Genomic DNA, 23,219 nt, shown 5'->3' with positions numbered 1-23,219 from the left:
CCTTGGCCACGAAAGGCGGAAGTTTGCGGCCGCGGGGCCGAGAGACCCAAGGACTTGGCCGTAGCCCAGGAGTCCTTGAAACGAGCCAGCGCACTATCCGCCTTCTCGCCAAAAAGGCGAGTGCCATCAAAGGGCATATCCATGAGGGTACTCTGGACATCCCCCGAGAAAGACGTGGACCGTAGCCAGGCGTGGCGACGAAGCGCCACTGTTGTCGAAATTGCCCACCCCAGCGAGTCCGTGGTGTCTAGTTCACACCGTATGGCATGCCGTGCTGCATCTCGCCCATCAGCAAGCGCCTGGGTGAGCCGTGACCGGGCCTCCTCCGAACACAGGGGCAGCACGTCCTCCACCGTATCCCACAGAGAGTGGGAATAACGGTCCAAGAGGCAAGCGGTATTCAAGGACGGCAGACCCAAACTCAGGGAAGAGAACAGCTTCTTTCCGAACTGTTCCAGCCTCTTGGATTCCCGATCCGGAGGAGCGGACGGGAAGGAGGATTGGGAAGTCGAGGCCTGGATAACCAGACTCTCGGGAGTGGGGTGTTGGGACAGAAAACTGGGGTCGCCCGGAGCAGGGCGGTGGCACCGGGCCACGTTCCGATCCACAGGAGATACTGTGGAGGGCTTGGACCAGGTGCCCTGCAGAACGTCTATGAGTGCCTCATTGAACTGCAGCAGAGGCTCTGTGGAGCTTGCTGACGTTTGAAGCACTTCTGTGAGGACGTTAGTCCTCACGGCCACAGCAGGCAACTCCAGCCCAAGGGCATCGGCCGCCTTGCGCAGCACCACTGAAAAAGCTGCACCTTCCTCCGAGGCCACTGTCAGAGGAGAGATGAAACCAGCATCCGGGGAGGTGTCCAGACCACTGGCATCCCCAAGTTAGTCTGCCCAGTCCTGTGAAAGTTCGGCCTGTCTGGCCATAGGGTCCTCAGACCCCTCCCAGTCGCCCCCGTCATTCGATCCCAGATAAACAGGAGGAATAACCGGAGCCGACCGGTAGATGAAATGCTCATGCATCGGATGCGGCATCGAGCGGCGCTGCACCGGCCCCGGACTAAACCAGGTAACGGCGTCGTCCGGTGACGGCGCCGGCGGTGGAACCGGTGTAGGCGCCGGCGGAGGAGGCGTCGTGAGGTCGACCGGCGCCGGCAGAGATCCAGGCCTGGATCCCTCGGAGACCTGCGGCGTCGGGAACGAAGTAGTCGACGGCGCCGGAGCCGCCGGCTCGCAAGGTCGCCCAGTCGAGCCCGCGGGGCTCGCAGGCGTCGACGGCGGAGCCAGGCCCCTCATGGCCGAGAGGAAGGCGCTGATCTCCGCCGGAGTTGCGTCAGTCCAAGGGACCAGCAGGTACGGAGACGGACGCGGCTCCTGCAGCTCCAACGGAGCCGTGGGGGTGGGACCACCCTGACCCTCGACCGAGTCGCGCGACCGGCGAGGGGAGTCCGACCGGCGAGGGGAGTCCGAAGAGCGGTGTCGCCTCTTGGACTTCGAGTGCTTCGACTTACCCGAAGACTTCGAGCCCGACGAGCGATGATGGTGACTGCGGCTCCGCGACCGGTCCTTGGAACTCCTCCTGGACCGGGACCGTGAACAGCGTGGAGCCGACTGCCGAAGCTTGAGAAGCTTATGGGACCGCTACCGCCTAGCATTCGAGGTCAAGGCCTGACAGTCGAGGCACGACTCCGCATCGTGGTCGGGCCCCAGGCAGTAAAGGCACCGGCGATGGTGGTCCGTCACCGACATCAGTCGATGGCAGGAGTCACAGGCCTTAAAACCAGGCATCCTACCGCCACCAGAGTCGAGACGACAGAAGACCAAAAAGAGTCAAAAAAGTTTAGTCAAAAAGTGACTAAGGGTTAAGCTCTTCCCGGATCGGCGCTGTCTGGCGCGGAAAAAAGAAAAACTGACGTCAGCGCGCGGGGGCGGCGTCTAAGTACTCCGACGACGTCATTCCGGCGCACGACGCAGACGATGGACGCGGAGCCGCAGACGACGCCTAGCGACGCGCAAGGGGTATTGCTGACGAAAAATCTTTCCGGATCCAGCCTGACATCTGGGGATATTCTAAGGTGAGGAATCCACCTAACGTGTTTCTTTCAGATTACTAGATTTAGGGGCGTTACAGTTAGGTAAAGGGCAGGGACCAATGGGTCCCTGTCCTGGGGTGGGTACACCCCCTATTCTGCCACTCGCCTGTGGGAGGGGGGCAGTAGCCTCGTCCTGATTGGGTAGGGCCTCCCATCTTCAAGATGGCGAGTGCCTGGAGATGTGCTTCACCTCGCCTCGCCCACCTGAGGGGTGGGGTTGGCAGGCTGGCACATCCCCTGTCCTTATTTGGGGTTTCTGACCAGGCTTCCCGCCAGAGTGGGGCCTGCAAGTGGCCTGGGGAAACTCACAGAGGCGGCATGCCTTTGAAGCTTCCCCCTGTCCATCCTGGGGGAGGAGACCTAGCACCTCGCCCAGGGTGTGCATTGTTGCAGGCCCAGGAGAGCAGGGGCTCTCCTACCCAGGGGTCCAGCAACATGTCTGCTGTGTGGCAGCCTAGACAGCCTCACAGACCAGACGTGGATTGTAGGTTAGGTTTCAGGGGGCATCTCTAAGATGCCCTCTGGGGTGCTTGGTATATTAAATCCCACACTGGCATCAGTGCGGGTTTAATGTGCTGAGAAGTTTGATACCAAACTTCTCAGTCTTCAGTGTTGCCATTATGGTGCTGTGGAGTTTGTGTTTGACGAGCTCTCAGCACCATGTACTCTTAAATGGCAGCACTGCACTTACAGTGCCCAGGAATGGACCTGGGTACTGTAGGGGCACAGGGCTCATGCTCCTGTGCCCACACCACTGGCATAGGGCACCCAGCTAGAGGGGTGGCTGATATATGCCAGGGCAGTGTAGGTGGTGGGCATGGCACACAGGGATGTGTGCCATGTCGACTCTTTGTTTTGTCTTGTACCCATACACTCAGCCTGCGAGGGCAGTGTGTGTGTATTAGAGTACAGGGCCTCGAAGGGTGGCGCAATGAGTGCTGCAGCCCTTAGAGGCCTTCCCTGGTCACAAGGCCCTGGGTACCTAGGATACCATTTACCAGGGGCTGACATGTGGCCAGGGTTTGCCAATTTGGGTTTGAGGTTTTTAGGGAAGGAACATAGGCCCTGGGCACCTGATTGGCAGGAGTCCAGGGCACACTCAGTCAAAGTACATTCAGCAAAAAGTGGGGGCATACCATGCAAGAAAGGTGGCACTTTCTCACACTACCCCACAGTAAAATCTCAACAATCAGGAGCTCAAAAAGCAAAACATTCGGGCAGCCCATAGTGTCAGAACCACCTTCTAACATACGGGTATGAATTAATGAATGAAGACACTTGTATAGCGCACAGCTACTCAACTAGAGTGACCCTGCGCTCAGACCAACCTTCCTGACACCTAACAAACACCTTATCGCTACTGCTGTAAAAAAAAACTGCAAAGGAAGGACCAATTATTGACGGAATAACCAGAGAGTAAAAACGTGCATGTGTAGTCGTGCTACCTAAAAACCCCTCTTTGGACCCCACCTTCCCAGTAAACCGGAGACCGGTCTCCTTACTCCTGCTATTTGCAATAATGGTGAAGAGGTTTTTTAATATCCAACTGACTAAATACCTGGAAGGGAACAATCTGTTACATGATAGACAGTCAGGTTTCAGATCTCTGTATAGTACTGAATCGGCGTTGCTGTTAGCTTCGGAATCACAGAGAATGGCTGCAGATGAGGGCAAGACAGCAGCCTTGATCTTGTTGGATTTAAGCACTGCATTCAACACGGTATTACATGGCCTCCTCTTGAAATGACTATGGGAACTTGAAGTGAGGGGAATGACGCTTGACTGGTAGACCATTTTCCTAGTGGATAGATTGCTTCAGGTCATCCAGAAGTGCCAGAAATATTAGGTATGCCTCTTGCGACAGAGTGTCTACCGAGGGTCTGCTTTGAGTCCGACTCAGTTCAATGTGTACATGCCTCCATTGGCAGGGGTTGTGGCGAGCCATGAGGTACAGATGACTTAGTATACGGACGATACGCAGCTTATTGTCACGCTGACAGGATGTAGCAGAATTGGCTCCCAAATTTAGGAAATGTTTGGCGGGCCTTGCTAATTGGATGACGTTGAGCTGTCTGCAACTGTGCACTGCGAAAACAGACATCCTAGTGGTAGGGAAACAACCGTCTTTGTAGCTCCCAGAACTGGGCTAGCCCCCTACTCTCAAACCTGAAGTGAAGAATTTAGGATTCTGGTTCGATATGGCCCTGAGCTTGGATCACCGAATCACCACACTGGCGGGTACCTGTTTTGGTATCCTAAGGTTGTTGGGAAAATCTTAGACTTACTACCAGTAGCAGCTAAGAAAAGAGTTATCCAGGCGCTGGTAGAATCACACATGGATTACTGTTATGTGCTGTATCTTGGACCCTCCCAAGGCAAACAAAAAATGCTGCAGAGGGTACAGAATTCTGCTGCCCGAATGTTGCTATAAATTCCAGGGCGGGCGTCAGTGGGCAATGCCCTGGCGAAGTTACACTGGCTTCTAGTTCAAGACAGAGTGGCTTTTAAAGCACTTTGCTTTTGCCATAAAATTTTAAATGGCAGAGGTCTGCGTTTTCTATTCCCTCTGGTTAAACTCTATCAGCCAATAAGGAATCTTGATCATTAGGTACCGCTATGGTGAGGATCCCTAAAGTCTTTAGAACTCGCTTAGGAGGCAAATCCTTCTGTCTTTTGGCAGCGAAAAAGTGGAATCTTCTTCCTTTAGACTTAAGGATGCAGCCTTCTGAGAGTCAGTTTCGGAGAGATCTGAAGACATGTTTTTTCAGACGATCTACAATCTACTTTCAGAGTACTTTAATGGTCTAACGGTGTTCATGTGTAAGCAGAAGGCAAGGAATTTCCCTAGCACGGGGACACTCCGTTGGGAGTAACCAGGTGCTTTTTAAAATACTAACATAACTTAAGTACCGTGTTAAAAGGCAAGAGGGGATCATTGGATGCCTGCCTCAGCTGGAATCCACTGCCAGAAGTCAGGGCATTGATTGGTCTTGAACTCCAAGGTGTGGAGCTGGAGGTAAAGGACTTCGGCCACCCTACGCATCACCAAGGTGTAAGAAGTGCCCTCCTAATTGTCCGGACCAGGGGGTGAGAGGAACCCCGACTCATGTGGAGTACCAAGACTACTAACCTATGTAGGACATCATGCCAAATCTTTTAGTGGAATGGCAAGCCATGTAATCAGCCACATCATAGTCATTGGCCAAATCTGTGTCGAACAGTGAATGTAGGGTACCTGTTCTCCCCTGTGGAGGCAGCAGATTTAGTGGAGGAAGTGGTGCCTCTACAGTGGCCAAGAGCAGACTCTACCGAGGTCGAACCAACACCGACTTGGGGTCTGAGTACGCAATAGGTACCTCGTATTCTGACGCTGGAGTAGACATCGGCATTGAAGTGCCTGGAACAGTCATGGATCGCGGTGCCAGATGCAGCCAAAGGAGGGTCTCAGAAGGTCCAACTGGCACTGTGGGCGAAATCGCCAGCAGTATTCCAAATGAAGATTCTCCCAGCTCCATGGGGCCTGCAGGAGAAATATAGGGATCCAGCGAGGTCTTGTGAAATTCTTTGATCTGTTTTGGAGTGGCAGACAGCCCCAGAAATGTGTGTTCTGCTGCAACAAGTTGTGGGATAGGCTTTGAGGTCAATCAACTTTGGGAGCCTTCTCAAGAGAGTGTGAGAGGCAGGAAGAGGTTGAGTCCTTGGACTTAATGTGCTTTGTCTTCGACTTACCTGACAACTTTTATCAAGACAAAGATCGACCTCAGGAAAGACTCCTACGACTTCTGGATCTGGACGAAACTTGTTGAGAAGACTAAGTGCATGGCTACATAAGGTTTTGCTCACAGTCTTGAATGGCCTTCAGGTTCATTGATGCGCGATCACTGCAGGCCCTAGAGAGTCATGACTCGACCCCAGGCACTACAGGCAAATCTGCTAAGTATCTGTCACAGCCATTTGCTTGCAAAATTCCTTATAGGGCTTAAAACACTGAAATTATAAAGATTTTAAAGAAGCATGGGTTTCAAAGACATGAAATGTAGCTCCAGATCCACGTCTGGAGGCGCGAAAAGAAAGAAACAGACATCAGCACAAGGGAGAGGTGCCTACATAGGCCCTGCAGATCCTTTCTGGAGTGCAACAGCATCAGTACGAATTGCAAGGCACCACCCACCGGTGCAACAGGTACTGCTAAAATAAATTCCAGATCCAGTCTGATGCCTGGGGAATAATCAAAAGGTGAGGAATCTGAGGCTAGAAGTCACTATTAGAAAAATGTGTAGCACTTCAGCAAGCACTTTATATTTCCTTTTTTGGTAAACTACATTCATAAAGTAGATGAGCAACAGTGTATGAAAACTTGTGTCTGTACTGAACACCCAGTGCCTCACAGTATCTTTGCCACTATCGAAGTGCCCATATTTCTGAGAGCAGCCCAGAATGTGTACCGGCGCAAGTTGCATTGCGCGTAAACTTGTGCCTTCGTTGGACATGTACTGTACCTTTGCCTCCCTTGCAGTGTTCTTTCCTAGTGTAGCCCTGAGTGTGAATCGGATTGAGTGGCTATGTGAAAAAACTTATACCTGCATAGGATGCCAGCTACCTCACTGTACCCTTGCTTCCTGCCAAGTATTCATATTTTCAAGTGTAGCCCAGAGTGTGTCTCTGAGTGCGCAGAGTATGCAAAACATTAATGGGCATTGGATGACCACGGTCTCACTGTGCCTTTGCCTCTATCATACCCCAGAGTGTAGCCCCGAAGATGTATTGGAGGGAATGGTGGTGTGTTTAACATGCACCTATGCTGCATGCTCACTCCTTTCCTGAACCTTAGCCTCCATCAGTGTTCACATCTCGGAGTGTAGCCCCAATTGTGTACTGGAGTGAGTGGCAGTGCGCGTACATTTGTGCCTGCTTTCGATGCTCATTGTACCTTTGCCTCTACTGCAGCGTTCATATCCCTGTGTGGCGGTGTGTGTAAACCTGTGCCTACATTGGATACCCACTCCTCATTGTACCTTTGCCTCCACTGGAGTATTCATTTCCCTGACTGTAGTTGAATGGAGTATCTGAGTAAGTGGCAGTGGGAGTGAATCGGCACTGGCATTGGCTGCCCACTACCTCACTGTACCTTTGCCTTCATCTGAGTGTTCATATATCCGAGGGTAGCGCTGAGGAAGTACCTAATTGGCAGTGTGCGAAGACGAGTGCCTGCGTTGGATGCCCGATGCCTCACTGTACCTTTGCCTCCACCAAAGTGTTAATTTCCCTGAAGGTAGCTGGTGAGAGTGAGGCTGAGTGAGTGGGAGTGTGGGTGAACTGCCTATCTTCAACGCCCACTGCCTCACTGTACGGTAGCCTCCTTTGGAGTGTTCCAATCAGAGTGTAGCTCTGAACCTGTATCTGAGCGTGCATAAACTTGTGTGTGCACCTGCTCCCACCGTCTCACTGTACCTTTGCCTTCATTAGAGTGTTTGTAGGCATGAGTTTATCAGAGCTAATAGCGTTGTGTGTAAAATTGTGTCTGCCCGGATGCTGATGGGTCTTCCTTCCAGAACCTCTGCCAGACCTGCGCTTAAGGCTCTCCACTGGTTGCCAGTGCGAGAGAGGATCGAGTTTAAGGCAATGTGCATCGCTCACAAGCTCCTCAATGGACAAGGCCCTTCGATCCTAGGAGATATGGTTACCCCGTACAAAGCCTCGAGATCTCTGCGCTCGGACAATGAGCGACTGGCAAATGTCCCCAAGTTTAGGAGGGTGCGTACTGGAGGCCGTCGCTTCTCCGTAAAGGCAGCCACACGCTGGAATTCGCTTCCCCGAAGTTTGCGGTTGGAACCCTGCTACTTGCGTTTTCGCAAGCAGCTCAAAACTCTGCTTTTCCCTAAATAAGTTTTTTCCTCCTCTATTGGTCAATTTCAAGCTCTCACAGCGCGGGGATGCCTCCGGGTCACCAGGCGCTTTACAAATCTTTAAATAAATAAATAAATAATAAAATCTGTTAAGACACCCACTGAGTGTTCATAACCATATCGAAGAGATTTGCAATAATTTCCTTATCACCGGGATCAAAGTTGTGATAACTAGTACCCAAGTTCCCAGCGAAGAAGTGTCATCGGTCCCAGAGTTGGCAGACAAATGTCTGAACAAAGTGGCAGAAGAAAACAATCTCAGGGGTGCACTGTGGAAAAAGGGTGAAGTCACATCAAGTCTTGTGATTTAAGAAAACTCTGAAGATAAACCACCTGCTAATGTCTGCATCCAACACTAGCTGGGAGGAGTATGGATGGAGAGTGTGTGTGTCCACAGCCACATACTAAAAACTCCTAACTTCAGGCTACCAACAACAATTTTCTTCTTCACAACATACAGATTATCTGTATACCTCCCACCATGGGAATTCAAATATTTCTATGTTTTAACCTCTGCGTTATCCATAATCTGCTCTAATTTACTAAATCTCCTCCCTTACCTTAACGCTAATACACCTCTATAGAACTGGTTTTTAACGTACTCGTACTGGTCTCGAAAAACTCAATTTGACTACGCAAAGCTGTCATATATTCTTCCAGTGACTTGCCTTCCCTTTGCTCTAGAATCAGGAAGTGCTACCACTCTAAATTCCAACACCTACCTTTGGTGAATAACATTAGCCCAACTGCTTCAGTCAGAACTCTTGAATTTCTTTCTGCTCAGACAACTATAGCATGCTCTATTAAGCCATCAACCCTTCACACCAGCACAGCGTAAGGAATTCAAATACTCACTAGAGTAACTCAGCCAACATACAGTCGAAAAATAAGGAGAAAAATATTTTTGGGCAATAAGTTGCACTTTAAATTAGGCTTTCCAGATCACAAAAAAGAAAGGTGTGTTTTGTACTTTGCTACAACCGCTTCTTCAGACAAACGTAATACCTAAATACCAAACACAAAATCAGGTGTGTAACTGAACACCTGATCCTCTCCAACACTCATCATACATGACCTTCCATGCTGTGGTTAAATGTCTGCTGTGAACTCTCCAAGCACCAAATGTTCTCACCTTCTAGCAGTTCACTAATCCCTCAGGCTTCGTCCAGGCCATTCACCATTCAATCTAAGCTCTGGTAACAGAGAGGAACAGATGTGGCTCATGGTCTCGGACAAGAAGCCAGAGATATGTCCACACCAGCCACATTTCAAAAGCATAAAAGAGGGCAAGCACTCATTGCCCCTCACCAGGGTGGCAACTACAGTCACAAACCTTCTGGGACACATTACTGCTTGTGTACTACATACAAAGAAAGGGGGCATGACACCTTCAAGCTCTCATACACCTGTTTCCCTACTCTCCACCTCTAGAGTTAACAGGTAACCTCTGGGCTCATACTCAGAATTCATGCAGGTACCCACAATGATGTCTCCTGCAGTCACACCATCATCAGCCAACAGAAGGCCAACAACCATGCGGACACACCAAATACCCCAGTTCAACTGTGCACGCCTCTATTCATGTCCAACAGCAGAACGCACACAGATGATATGATTTCAAAGACCTCATAACTTGCAATAGTTTCTCACTCTTGATAACAGCTACAGGTTTCCCCAAGCAAAAGAAAACCTCGGAGGGCAACTCGAAGGCCTATTAACTCAGTGTCTGGACTTATAATGTCCAAAAGAACGACACTTTGAAATGTTTCCATTAATACTGTTATGAAAAATGTACTAACGTTTAAAGCATGATGGCAGATAAATTCAAAGCATGGGAATGTAAGAAAGCTCAAATGCTGGGGAATCATACAAGATGCTGAAGCGGATTAAGGAACCCCAGAAAGAGGAAGCTGTGGATTATTATGCACACTGGTTAATACGGATTATCCTCCCCACCCTCTTGCCCCAAGAGACGAGAAAACACATTTTCAGAAAAATGCTTTTTATAAAAAGGCAAGGCATCTTATACCCAAAAAAGGATAGAATTTGCAAGTATACAAACGTGTAATAAATTATACAGAATGTTTTCGTCTGTACAGTTAAATGAAATCTCCCAAAATAAACAATAGATGTTAACTCCCCCCCCCATTCCATATATATAATGCATGTATTTTATTACATCGGTAGACATAAATTTCTCAACATAAAATGTATTTCCATCTCACAAATAATATTAGGGTAGAAAGGTCAAACTTTATCCTGTAATAATATTTTAAGGATTATCATCCCAGTTCTGCTGATCTAAACCGAACCCTCACTGAACTCACTTAGACTGATAAACCAGCAAATGACTGACGGGTTGCTGCACAAATTAAATCCTTAGAACACTTTATAAAATGAATAAAACAGACTTGAGGATCCTGAATGCTCCACAGTGATTTGTTTTCTGACTATACAGAAATAGACTTGAGCTTAAACACGACTCACAAAAAATACACTTGGTAAGCTATATCGACAGATTTTCTTCAATTTACCACTTCTTTTGTCTAAAATGGCTGTTATGTGCCTCGCCTCAAGGTTCACTTTGATTATGTCTAGTGTACTTTTGTGCCACAGGGGGAAATCATGAGTGCTTTCTGTTAAAAGACGAGACTTCTGCTGGGTCTAAATCAAGAGAGAATCATGTTGATACAGAACGTTCCTAAAAGATGTTCAATATAGGAGGGTTTAAGCCTGGAAAACACGAGTTCCGCTCTTGCAATAAATTCATGAGGGGTTTGTGTTTCAATGGAGAGTTTTTAGCAAGGCAATTCATGGAGGCTGTATGGACTTCTGTTCAGAGGAGAATTAGAAGCTTTTGTTCCACGTAAATTTAGAATAGTTCCTGCACTGCAGTGCATTTTCAAATGTTTTACGAAACCTAACACTTTAATATAAATGCTATATTCTAACTTGTCCTTTACAGTCTATACCTGAAAGGATGTCTATGGTAGCATTGGATTAAGTGCTGGCTTTATCAAAGAGCAACCCTGGAACTAATGCACACCTCCACTGGTCATAGTTCATTCTGGATGTACATTATAAACGTGGCAAGCCCCTATTAAAGCGACATTGGCGAATCAAAAAGACTTCAAGTTGGCAAACAAAAACTCTCAATAAAATCATCTTCCCCAGATACTTTACTTGGTGAGAAGACCATCGCTGTTTAAGCTTCCAGATCTTCATTTCTCTTTCATGACAGAAAATAGTCCTAATATAGCATAAAATATCTGCATACCTTGGGTTTGGAAGTCTGCAAATATAGGTGATGTGGCACCACAAAAGAGATTCACAATTTATTCTAAACACTGAGGGAGAAATATAATTTAAATGGATTTAATCAGACTTAAATAAAAATGACCCAGCACGCGGATAAATGCATGAATGGAGCCAAGGAACAAGTAATTTATTTTTGCCCAAGCAAGCGTGAGGTGCAAAATGAAGTGCATATCAACCAACTCAATTCAGCAGATTAGCAGTTCGAAGTTACTTGGCCTTTTTTTTTATTACCTCCTACATGGTGCATATTTTTAAAATCAAAACTGAACTAGTTAAAAGGCTGGAAAGAGCAAGGAAATCTGACGAATGCGAGAGATTCACAAGACCTGTGAACTTCCACCTGCACACAAAACCACATGAATGTGAAATACTCAAAACATGACCACCTAAAACACATTTTTTAGATTGCTTAAAAGCAAAAGCGATTTGGACGAAAATATAAAAAATAAACTTACTCTTTGGTATAAAAATGAAAGTTTTGCTTTCTTAAAAGAAAAGCGGCCAGGTATCCGTGTGGTAGCTCTATGGGCTGTAAAAAGAGGCGTGCCTTTGCACAGATTGTTTGCAGACATTTTCAAGAGAAGAGGTATTATTCCAGTCCCAGGCTGCATCTGTGTTAGGACGACAGAGGCTTAACATTATTCATGCCAAATTAGACTATGGAGAAATTAGCAATGAATGATCCTGCTGATGGCGCTTTACGTCTTAGTCTAAGTAAGCACTTTGTGCACTGCTTTTTAATAGGATGGGTAATTAAATGATGGAAGCTGGGGTATCGGTTTACATGACGAAAACACAGTGGTTTCGCAAACATGAAGTAGTATTGGTATTTGTGCAGAAAGGATTTGCTGATATCAAAAATGTAGAGAGCAGGCTGGCCGCAGTGACTGTTGGTATGAGATCAGTCCAGGATTGTTTGTGTTTGCGTCTACTGCACTCTGTAACCAGGGTAGGACTGTGGGGGAGAGTAATGTGGAGGATAATTGTGTGCAAGGGCTGCTGGTCACTTATATACAGAGCAGCTGAAGAAGACACTGTCAACATTTCTAGCCTCCAAGAGTCACAGAAGGATTTTTGGTAACCGGTTGCTGATCCTTAATGATGGGCTCTGTCTCCTTGGTGGTGTGCTGCTAGTTGGTTTTGAAAGCTGACGGATTTTCATTCAGGTGATGGTCGCTGTTCCTAGTGACTACAGGGTAGGCGTCAGTATGTCAGGTCTTGGACACACTAGTTTATCTGAAGTGGTGGGTGATACTGGGGACAAGTAGGATGGTAGGGCTTACTTAAAGTATGGCAATTGTTGCTTTTAGGGTAAGGCTCCTGGTTATGTAGACATGTTGCCTGAATTGTTCTTGGTTTTCCAAGGAGGTAGTCAGGTAAGGGTCAGGGTATGAGGTGTATGTGTGAAGATATGTATTAACAGCGAAGAGAAGTGAACTATATTTTAAAATTGCCATTGCCAGTTACTGTGATTGAAGGCAAAGATGCTTTATGCCCAAATAAAGAAAGCATAGCTGGATGGTAGTGAAATGAGTTCGTAGAGTCAAGACTTTTGATCTCACGGACTAATGACTGGCAGCCTTAATGTAAATGATTAGTTCTGCTTTTTTTCTGGTAGCCAGGGTAAGTAGGGTCCATTCGCCTCTGTGGAAGCAGGTGATGTTTAATGTAGGAGACTACAGGGTAATTGTTGGTGTTAGTCATGTAACTACAGTTGTAGGCCATAAAGGCGCAATAGTCTGTAGCTTCAAGACTGAGCTGCATGATGCTGATTTGCCTTAAGGTGATGGAACACCGGGACACATGGAAATCCTTCATCTGGTAATGAGCGATAATGAATCTACTTACTATTAAGATATCAGAATGAAACAGACCCTGTTTCTTAGTCAACAAAATAAAAATGGATATTCCAGGACCTGAAGGTAACAATGCATTCGGAAACAATCAAAAACAGGACACCAACTGCCAATACCTCTCACCATGTGCCCAAAATACCAACCCGCCGCCATATTTCTTCAATCAACATGCCAGCCTCAAGGCTAAAATAAATAAAGAACATCAACACTTTTTATGATGCAGGGCAATATAAAGTTTCCACGCATAGTAAAAGAGACCAAAATACAGGGTAAAAATACAAATCAGATTTTCTATTCAGGGCAGAGATTGCTTACAACAGGGCACTTTTGCAATACTTACTACCATAAGATTGTGATTCACCACTTCTCATCAAAACAAAGCAACAGTTTTGAACACCGGACGGGGCGGCATCTGGAAATGATTGCTTAACAATTTTCCACAATGAGTGGGGAAAAACAAAAAAAGAGGAAATAGATTTCACTACGAAAAAGTTCTTTGTTAGTGACCAGTGCTATTCTTCTAGTGGGAACCATAATCTCTGAATAGGACAGCTCTTTTTTGTGCACCGGACAAAAGTGCTCCATTATTATGCAAAAACTCAACCGCAGTATTGTAAAGTACACCTCTCTGATCAGGCTGACAACCTAAAACACGGATAAACCAACAAAGTAATCTTCTTAGCATGAAAAAAACACTACTCCTCACTGCTGACCCCCTAGCGCAATTTCACTGTGGTGCTTAAGTAACTTTCACAACACAGTGTAACGATCATGTTAAAAAAGGAGCCCTTTGTGGGTTATCAGCAGTGCCAGCCAGACCACGAACTGCGCTGAACAAAGAATTTCTCTCCTTCGATTACCAGAGACGACTCAATACATGATATCCACAATGAACCAAGACGAAGATTGCACCACTGAAGCTGCAATTGCACACTAAAAGCATCATAGCCTTCAGAACTTTCCTCGGTGGTACCATCAAAACGCAACCATCCACACTGATGCAATTGGCCCCTCATAACACGAGCAACAAACTCATGATAGTACATTTGAGTCTTTAGCAAGAAGCCGTAATGCAGCAATCCAGCTATTAGCACCCTCAGCAAGGCATGTCACACCAAAGCCATTTGCACCGTACCAAGCCACAAAAGTACACCAAATGCTCAGCACGGAACCAAACCATGGTATCACACACATAAGCCAAATAGACTAAACCCAGTTATAACAGAACACCAACTGTACAACACGTAAAGCAATGCTTCTGATCCAAGAAAAGAGTAAAGAATTTGCAATATCACAACACAGTCAAAGCTACCAATACCAGGACAACCTACATCACACCCAAGTCATAACCAATTAATCCAGTCACCTGACATCCATATCAGCAGCTCTGTCTGTAGTACAATATCATATCATACCTAAAATTAATGACACTACACACAAGCCAAATTATAAGACTACAGAATCATTTGTAATGAGCCTGCAGCCATTTTTTTTTTCCAAGGCCATTGCGGGAAACAAACCCATTACACCATATCCTAATCTTCATCAATGAACAAAGCCAGATTTAAACTAAGCTAGGCAAGGATATCACAAGCAAAGGCTGCTAAGACCTTTCTACACATCACCATGGCTTCTATACAACAGCACGATCGGAACTAATATTTTGTGTGTGTGGAATGAAAGAGGACACGTGTAGGACAGTCCTGGATGAAGCATGTATAACAGATTGGAAATAAGACGATGAATAAAGAGGCAGAGCAGCAGCAGGCGAGACTGGTCTGAAGCCAAGACTTCCTGCACAAAATGACCATCTACGCGGGCAACAATTACTCACTGTACAGAAGAGCAGCGCCTAAGGCTGGTGGTGGGCACAGACTGCACAGGACAGCACCCTCCACAGGAGGTGGGATCTAACTGTCCATGATGGTGTCCTCCACAGGAGGTGGGAATCAAGCTGCACAGAATGGTGCCCGAACTCCAGTGGGTTTTAATTCGCAATACTCATTGGAATGGGTTGGACTCTCAGCACAGCTTAGATGGTAGACATTTTCCAGAGATGAATTACATTTGCAAACAAGCGACGCAGAGTATGCAGCAGTATGTGCTCTCCTGCCTCCTCTCTGAGACATGTGAATACATTCATGTATGAAGTAAAAATCGAAATATCATTTATAAGTTCAAAACAGGTATAAAAAAATTAGCACAGTTTAGAGCACGGAACCGACATTATCAGATCCAAGTGCAACTTAGTCTCCTATCAGAGAAACTAAGGGAAGCTCCTTCTTCAACAGACCCAAAGTTCTTGTGTGGAGACCATTTAAACTTTGACCATCAGAGCCTGCTGACCATCTGCAGTTTCCACCAGACGTTTGAGAATGTGGCTGCTGTAGAGGACAAATCACTGGTGGAATCCTGTGACCATGCCATCATCTTTGGTGCGTGACCAGCTGCTCCTTAGCTGTTTTGCCTGCATAGCCAGTTGCTCTGGATTGGAGTCTCTGAGAAGGTAAAGATGACAGCCTCTTTAGATTCCAACACTAGCTTTAGCTCAGTCTGTTTTTCACACACTTGAAGCACTACGTAGCTGAAGTCAATTATGTCTGGAGTATTCGGTGTGAAGGAACGCTAAACCTGAGGCAGGAAAGACGTGAGGAATTGTCAAGCTATCGAACACAGAAGTCCACCAAGAATCCCAGCACTGATTGATCATACAGCAGTGGGACAGAAGACACAAGCAAAATCATTAGACTTTCAGCAACCTTTCATCAATGTCATCTGGTGGTCGTGAGGCATTAGAGGTATACATGGGAATACTAACTCTTATAACCCAAACAACGCCATGCTTTCTGTGACAAACCAAAGAGCCTTGGAAGTTGATTATGCTTCCACCATAGTGTCATTGATTTTAGCTGAAGACACTGAACCATAAGTGACAAGCTTGTGGCATCAACCCATGGAATTTAACTACACTTTGAATGCTTTATCATCAGCATGATCTGTACCGCTCAAACTTATTATACTTCCAGAAAACCTTTAACAATGCTATCTGCTGGCTTAAGACACTCAACAACTCAAAGAGCCGATAACCACAACTACGGGCTTCGTTTCCTGTCCCGACGGAGCTGTTGGCTTTGGGCCACAACTGATGCACTGGCAAGCAAACAAGCCATGTAACCAATTTAACTTCTGTAATTCAAGTCTCGTCAGAGCTACTGGCACTGTGGCATGGTAATCTGTAAGTCGATTACACACTGAGGTTCCTGTCCCAAACTGGGCTGCTGGCACTGAAGCACAAGAAATGTGCAAAGGAGCAACAAGCCGTTGAAGCAGATTATACTTTGAGAGTTCTGTCCCCAACAGGGCTGCTGGCATGATCACTTTTCTTCTTGCGCAGGGTTTCCATCCAGCTAGAGCTGGATCGTGTAGCAAAGCTGGATAAAGCTAGGGAACTCAACCGCATATTTTTTCCAGAAGTGATGAGCTCCCCAAAGCCTTCCTGGTGGGAGAAGGCATAGCCGGAGCGCCGGGACCCTGTGCGACCCACTCTGCGCATACAGCGGTGTTGTGGCTTCTGCTTCTTGCGCACCAGTTGGGTATACCGTACCTAAAATGAATAGTATGGAGAAAAAAATTAATTGCAAAGAAAGGGTGTTGGAATCAACAAAGTTTTCTCAATGAGATGAGAAACAGTAGAAATAAGTGTGATGTTTGAGAAAATGATCAATGAGGAAATAAGAAAACAGTGTTAAGAATAGGAACAGAGGAGAGAGAGGAAAAGCAAGAATTCAGAGAAGCGAAAACTTTTATAACCAATACCTTAAAGGCTAGGGAGGCAGAGTTATCCTCCACTTTAGAGCTTGGATCAACCTTTGCTACCACACTCCATAAATTGACCTACGGTCCACAGCTTGTTCAATAGCTTGTTCTACATAATACACATAGATTTTCCTCCTTTCTCAATTTAATACATTTGAGATACACAAAAATATCTCTAACAGCAAACATTCCCCTTATTGCATGGTGATGGGTGTATTAATCTTTTTTATACAGCAACCTTTGAAAAGGTTGTCTGAAAATTGGAAGTTGGCCTCAGACAACAACAAACTAAGTTTTTGACCTATTTGTCAAAAGCCTAGCATACTTTAATTGTTTAGAGAAGGATGCCGACTGAGTCCTCAGCACTTCACGGTGCAAGCTTTTCAGCTCTCTGGGAAATTGAATTATTCTTGAGTCAATCGTCAGCCAGTACCAGGAGTCTACTCTGACCGACAAAGTACAAGTTTGCCTGGTTTACTTAATTTGCTACTAGCCTCACTAATAAAAACAAAATCTAGGCTTAGGTTTAACATTTTCTTTTGGAGTATGTGCAACATTTTGTGGATTGATTAGGATATATTTTGAGAGCCAAACTGTTCAACTCAGTAAGACTTAAATAATGCAACATTGCCCTTCCAAAACCTATGTGACAATGTTTCTGTGGTTGTTTCCAGGCATTCACGATGTTTTGTTATGGTATGAGGGTTCTGTAGAGCTCTCATTACCATGGTAAGAGAAACATTCTATTACACTCAAATAGCAGCAATTAAAGGATGAGGGAAAACTTCCTGGTTATGATGGTTAAACAGATGTTCAGTTCATTCTCAGGGTCAGTCGTACCACAAGTCCCAATAGTCAGCTGTGAAGCACTGTTTATCAAAAGATTTTTTTTATCTTTGAGTCTTTCAAAATTTATTCAGTTCAGCACTTCGATAGCCCTTCCTCCTACGTAGGTCCTTACCGTATCTGAGAGTTCAGGAATTAGGTCGAGCTTCAGGAACCGGAAGGCCACTACAGGCATAATGCAGACAACAGTGGTGAGAAAGATGGTGAACCAGACACTGGGTTGTGCTAATGTGTTCTGTGCATTACCTGCCCAGAAAAAAATAAAAAGAACATGGCGGATGAGTACGCGTGCATAATCCTAAAGAGAGGAGCAACATAAGTGAGGGCAAAATGGTTCCAGAGAAGCACAAAAGGGGACCTAAGAGAGACACATTGGAAAATTAAATAAGAGCTAGAAGAAAAGATTAAGGGATTTAGGCAATGTGGGGAGCTGGACATAAATAGTAAGATGGGTGAGAGGAGCGGAAGAAGGAATGCCAGGTGAAGTTAATGAAGAAGAGAGGTCTGATGGGTCACCAGAAATATTTTTTTGATAGGCGACAATAAGTTGCAGAACAGAAAAAAGTGAGTGGGAGAACTAGAGCTAAAGGGACACATGAAAGAGTTTAAACAAAAGAAAGAGAAATGAAACGGTGGGAGCAAGGCCATGGAGCACTGTAATGAGTAAGTTAGAAAAGAAAAATGGCAAATAACTGAAAAAGGTGGAACGGTCGAGGGGATGTAATGAGTCATGGAAGTGTCTGTTGGGTACACAAAGAGGTGGAAAAATGACAGGAGCAAGAAATGTCAAAATACACAGTTAACAATAAGAGACAAACTTAGAAAGCGAGAGATGAGGCAGTGGAGAGTGCACTCAAGGCGATTGGGTGTACAGGAGATGGAGCAGGGAATCTACAATAGAGATAGTGTATATTGTACTGTAAAGGGAAAGTTGCAACAGATAAACTAGAGAAAGAGGCAAAGCACCGAAAGAAAAAGCCTGCAGGAGTAGATGTGGGCCACTAACTCCCGCCCCTCTCCCCTTCCTCCTGTAGATGTCATGGTCATTAAAGGGAAAGGAAACCAAGGGAGACACAAAAGCTCATGATAAACTGAGATAGACAATGAAGAGAGAATTGTTATTAGCAAGAGGTGAAACATATTGAAGATGAGAAACATAGCAATGAGGTAAATAAAGGGGGAAGCAGGAAAGAGATCGGTGAATATGGTTGGTAGCATAAAGATATAATAAAAGACTGCCTCTGCCTTTAAAAATGGGGCACCCAGCAAGTACAAATGGATGGAAATTAGATGGATTTGTACATAATAAATGTTAATGTGAGGTGTTTAGAGAGTCAAATTTTGGCATGGGGATAAACATTTGGTGCAAAATGGCGAGAAGGGAGAAAGGAAGTGGGAATAGGAACAAGGGGTACAGTGGAAAGGTAAGGCAAAAGGCAAAGGAAGATGAAGGCAGAGGGTAGATCTGGGATACTCACCCACAAAGCGGAACTGGTTGGGAAATATTTGGAAGAGCCCATCGCTGTGCATGGCAAACAGGATGGCAAAGTATACAGCCAGGCTTCCCCAGATGAAGAAATGATTAATGGCCGTCCAGTACCCGGTGTCCAATCCAATCTATCCACAGGAAACAGGAGGGGTCAACAATGAGGTGCAGAAAATCTAAAGGTATATAATTTCAACTTTTGGGTTATGGAGAAGGGTATTGTCTTTGGTCACAACAGTCACTACAGAGGCAGCCTTCTTAAATAAGAAAAGGAATTAAAAACACACACACACACACGCTTCCCTAAAGTGAATTCTTACAACTTCTTTTGACAATACAGGAGTTTTCAGTTTCTTTTCCTCAGGAGAGCAGCTTTAAGCTATTATAGAGCTCATCCAGCTTCTAGAGCCCCTGGGTGAGAGCTATAAGCATCTACCACACCATGAAGAATAGGTAAAGCTTCTGCTGGCTCTTGAGTTGAGCTTCAAATTTCTACATGCTTGAAACAGAGGTTGTGGTGATACTCCTTCCTGGAAATGAGAGAGTTCACTCAGGATTGGTGATAAACACAGGTTTATTGTAAAACCAATTGTAGAGACCTCATCCACCAAGTAGCTAGCTTCAACTGCCACTCTCACAGCAATCTACATTTCACTCTGACAACCACCCACATTCTGAATACTTACATCAGCACATAGCAACCAATACAACCCTGCCAAGGATAAATACAGAACGCCACCCATATTAACACAACAAAAGAAATGAAATCAAACCCATGAAAACAAATGACAAAAAAGAGAGAACGCTAAAACAGTCTTGCAAACTAAGTGGAATCCATCTTGCATGAGGAGGCCTACCCCCCTCCCCTTGCACAACAGGTATTTACATCACAAGCTCCAATAGATTGACATTTAGCAATTCTACTAAGATTCCATATTTTATGATCATTAGTTTTAACTGCATTATTTAACATTTTAATAATCTTTACTGGTTGACTGAATTTGAACTTCCTCCCATCTTTCCTTGCTGACTTGATTCTGACCCAATCGCTAACATTCACTATGGTCCTTTTCACGGTCTTTCTCTTATCATACCTCTCCTTCCTCTTTTCCATCTCCCCCCTCTCTCCTCCTTTCCAACATTCAGTGCTACCCACACGATCATTCACTGCCCTACTTTTCGCAGTGACCCACAATAGAGTCATTTCAGTATTGGCAACTCTGCCTTTGAACAAATGAAAGGGAGCCACCCCAGTAGAAGAGTGCAGCGTAAATCTGTATTCCTGTACCTTTTTAGGTCTCTGCCTGAAGTAAGCAGCGCATGCGCTGTCTCGTCATACGAGGCTTCTTGGAATCGATACGATTCCAGAAGCCTCGTCCCAGCTCCGCCTTCAGTTTTGATTCGTGCGCGTCGTTTGGCGTCACAAATTATGCCAAAGCCAGTGCAATGATTGCACTCAAGGCATGTCAATCCCTTATTGTTGCCACCCTGTCTCCTTTGATCCACGCCCAGCGGGATTGGATTTCTTACTGGCGGCGGGAGACAGTGTCTCCTAATTAGCCGCTATGCACTTTTTTGTTAGCATTCGCCATTGGCAAAGGCAGCTCCGTGTTTATTTTTTGCATCGCGCTTTCACTTAAAGTGAAAGAGCGATGCAATTATAAACAAGCGGCTGCCTTTGCCAAAGCCGAGAGCTTATTTTTTTAATACTTTCTGAATTGCTGATGTTCATACATCTGACCCATGCGGTGAGTTGATTTATGTAAAACCTTTGGGAATCGGCCCTTCTGTGCTTGATACTGTGTATATAGCGCATGCTTAATTGTGATCGCCCTCCTGTCCGCCTCATCAGGATCAAACAAGCATTGCATGATGGTGGCAAGCGGACGAGTGCCGTTAATGGCTCAGGCGGGCCTCTGTGTAGTCGCAGTGTCGCCGTTCGAACACTCCAGTTTTTTGTTTTCCCCTAAACTGTGTGACCTGTTGGCAGAAGCACGGATGGCGTGGCTCAAGAGGCTGGGTGCTCGCCCCCTCCTTGTATGTGGTTTAGGAGCCCGGGATGAATGAGGGGGTGACGCCACAAAAGTGCTGTTGTCTGGGCGTGAATGACGGGCTGTTCTCTGAAGGTGAAGCGTGGGGTCCTATGTTTTATTGTTGTTGGTGAATGCAGTCATTACTAGCGGCACGCGCTGATAGCTCCTAGAGTGTGGCTTGGAGTGTAGGCTCTATTTTAAGTGGTAGGACGTTCGGCCAATTGATTAATCAAAGCATTTGAAACTGAGTTTTTTATAGTCTAATAATGAGGAATGTTATGTTTTCCCCTAAACTGTGTGACCTGTCGGCAGAAGCACGGGTGGCCGTGGCTCAAGAGGCTGGGCGCGAGCAGCCTCTAGGCCGATTTATTTACACACACCACTGTGGTGGATTGCACTGCCATAGTCGGCGCTTTTCCCTCACATAGCACAAACTTTTCCAAAGACACGTTCATTTTTATGAATGAGAAGGAATATGCTACTTACCAGTATGCATCTGTTCTTGGCATGTAGAGCTGCAGATCTACACACTATGTATGGATCGCCATCTGATGTTGGGCCCGGATGTTTGCACTGGTTTTTGTCTTGGAAAGTCTTTGGAAGTCACAAGGTATGCGACTCCTCCTTTGAATCATAGTGCACATGGGCATCGGCTCCATCCACAGATTTTTTTTCGCCAGCAGGGAAATGATGGAGCTTTGTAAGAAACAGGAAAGATGCCCATGTATGTTGTATCTAAGTAAGATAATACTGGAACAGATAAAGGTAGCCAGGGAGGCGGGTGGGCGTGTGTAGATCTGCAGCTCTACATTCCAAGAACAGATGCATACTGGTAAGTAGCATATTCCATTCGAGGCATATGAGCTGCAGATTACACACTATGCATAGATTGTATAGCAGTATCCCCTCCTAGCGGCGACCACCAGTATCTGTTGCAGTAGTTTGAAATAGTGTTTTGAGTACAGCCTGGCCCACACTAGCTTGTTGTTTAGTTTGCACAGACACAATAGTGTTTTGTGAATGTGTGCGGTGTAGACCATGTAGCTGCTCTGCAGATATCGTCTAAGGGAATGTTCCCTAAAAATGCCATTGAAGCCCCTATCTTTCGTGTTGAGTGGGCTTTAGGAGGAACAGATAATGTACGTTTTGCTTTGTGGTAACAAATTTGTATGCATTTGACAATCCACCTAGCTATCCCAGATTTTGATATGGGGTTGCCCTTGTGTGGTGGTGAGAAAGACACAAATAGTTGTTTGGTCTTACGAAAAGGTTGTGTTCTCTCGATGTAGTACAGCAGTGCTCTTTTGACATCTAAGGTGTGAAGAGCTCTTTCTGCGACTGTTTGTGGCTGCGAGAAGAATACGGGCAGCTCCACAGATTGATTGAGGTGGAAGGGAGAAATGATTTTAGGGAGGAATTTAGAATTAGTTCGTAGAACAACCTTATTATGATGCATCTGCAGATAGGGTTCCTGAATGGTTAGTGCTTGTAGTTCGCTAACTCTTCGTAGAGAAGTAATGGCTACTAGGAAAGCAGTTTTTCATGTTAAGAATTGTAGCTCACATTTATGTAGAGGTTCAAATGGAGGCCCCATTAGTCTTGTGAGAACGATGTTTAAATTCCACACAGGTGAAGGTGGTACTCTGGGGGGAATTATTCTTTTGAGTCCTTCCATAAAGGCCTTTATGGCAGGTACTCTGAAAAGTGATAGATGTTGTCTATTTTGTAGATATGCTGCTATGGCAGCAAGATGCAGTCTGATAGATGTGTAGGCTAAGTTGCATCTTTGGAGGTGTAGAAAGTAGCTTATGATGTGTTGGATAGACACATCTAGGGAATCAGTGTTGTTGTTATGACAGTAGATTACAA

General features: G+C 45.7%; 1 protein-coding gene across 2 annotated transcripts in view; it reads right to left on the bottom strand.

Annotated features, from left to right (window-relative positions):
- Positions 1–9,980: 9,980 nt before the first annotated feature.
- Positions 9,981–23,219, bottom strand: part of ATP8B2 (ATPase phospholipid transporting 8B2) — a 363,866-nt gene continuing 350,627 nt past the window's right edge. The window contains exons 26-28 of one of the 2 annotated variants that reach the window (XM_085638856.1): positions 19,310–19,448; positions 17,947–18,077; positions 9,981–16,773 (exon numbers count right to left, since the gene is read on the bottom strand). In XM_085638856.1, the coding sequence (XP_085494982.1) occupies positions 16,501–16,773; positions 17,947–18,077; positions 19,310–19,448 (543 nt within the window). In that variant the 3' untranslated portion in view covers positions 9,981–16,500. The remainder of the gene's footprint in view (positions 16,774–17,946; positions 18,078–19,309; positions 19,449–23,219) is intronic. The other variant, XM_085638855.1, reaches the window with a different exon arrangement.

This window comes from Triturus cristatus, chromosome 12 (genome assembly GCF_964204655.1).
Source record: "Triturus cristatus chromosome 12, aTriCri1.1, whole genome shotgun sequence".
Lineage (NCBI taxonomy): Eukaryota > Metazoa > Chordata > Amphibia > Caudata > Salamandridae > Triturus > Triturus cristatus.
The sequence above is the reverse complement of the archived record's forward strand: the minus strand, read 5'-3'. Positions and strand labels throughout refer to the sequence as shown.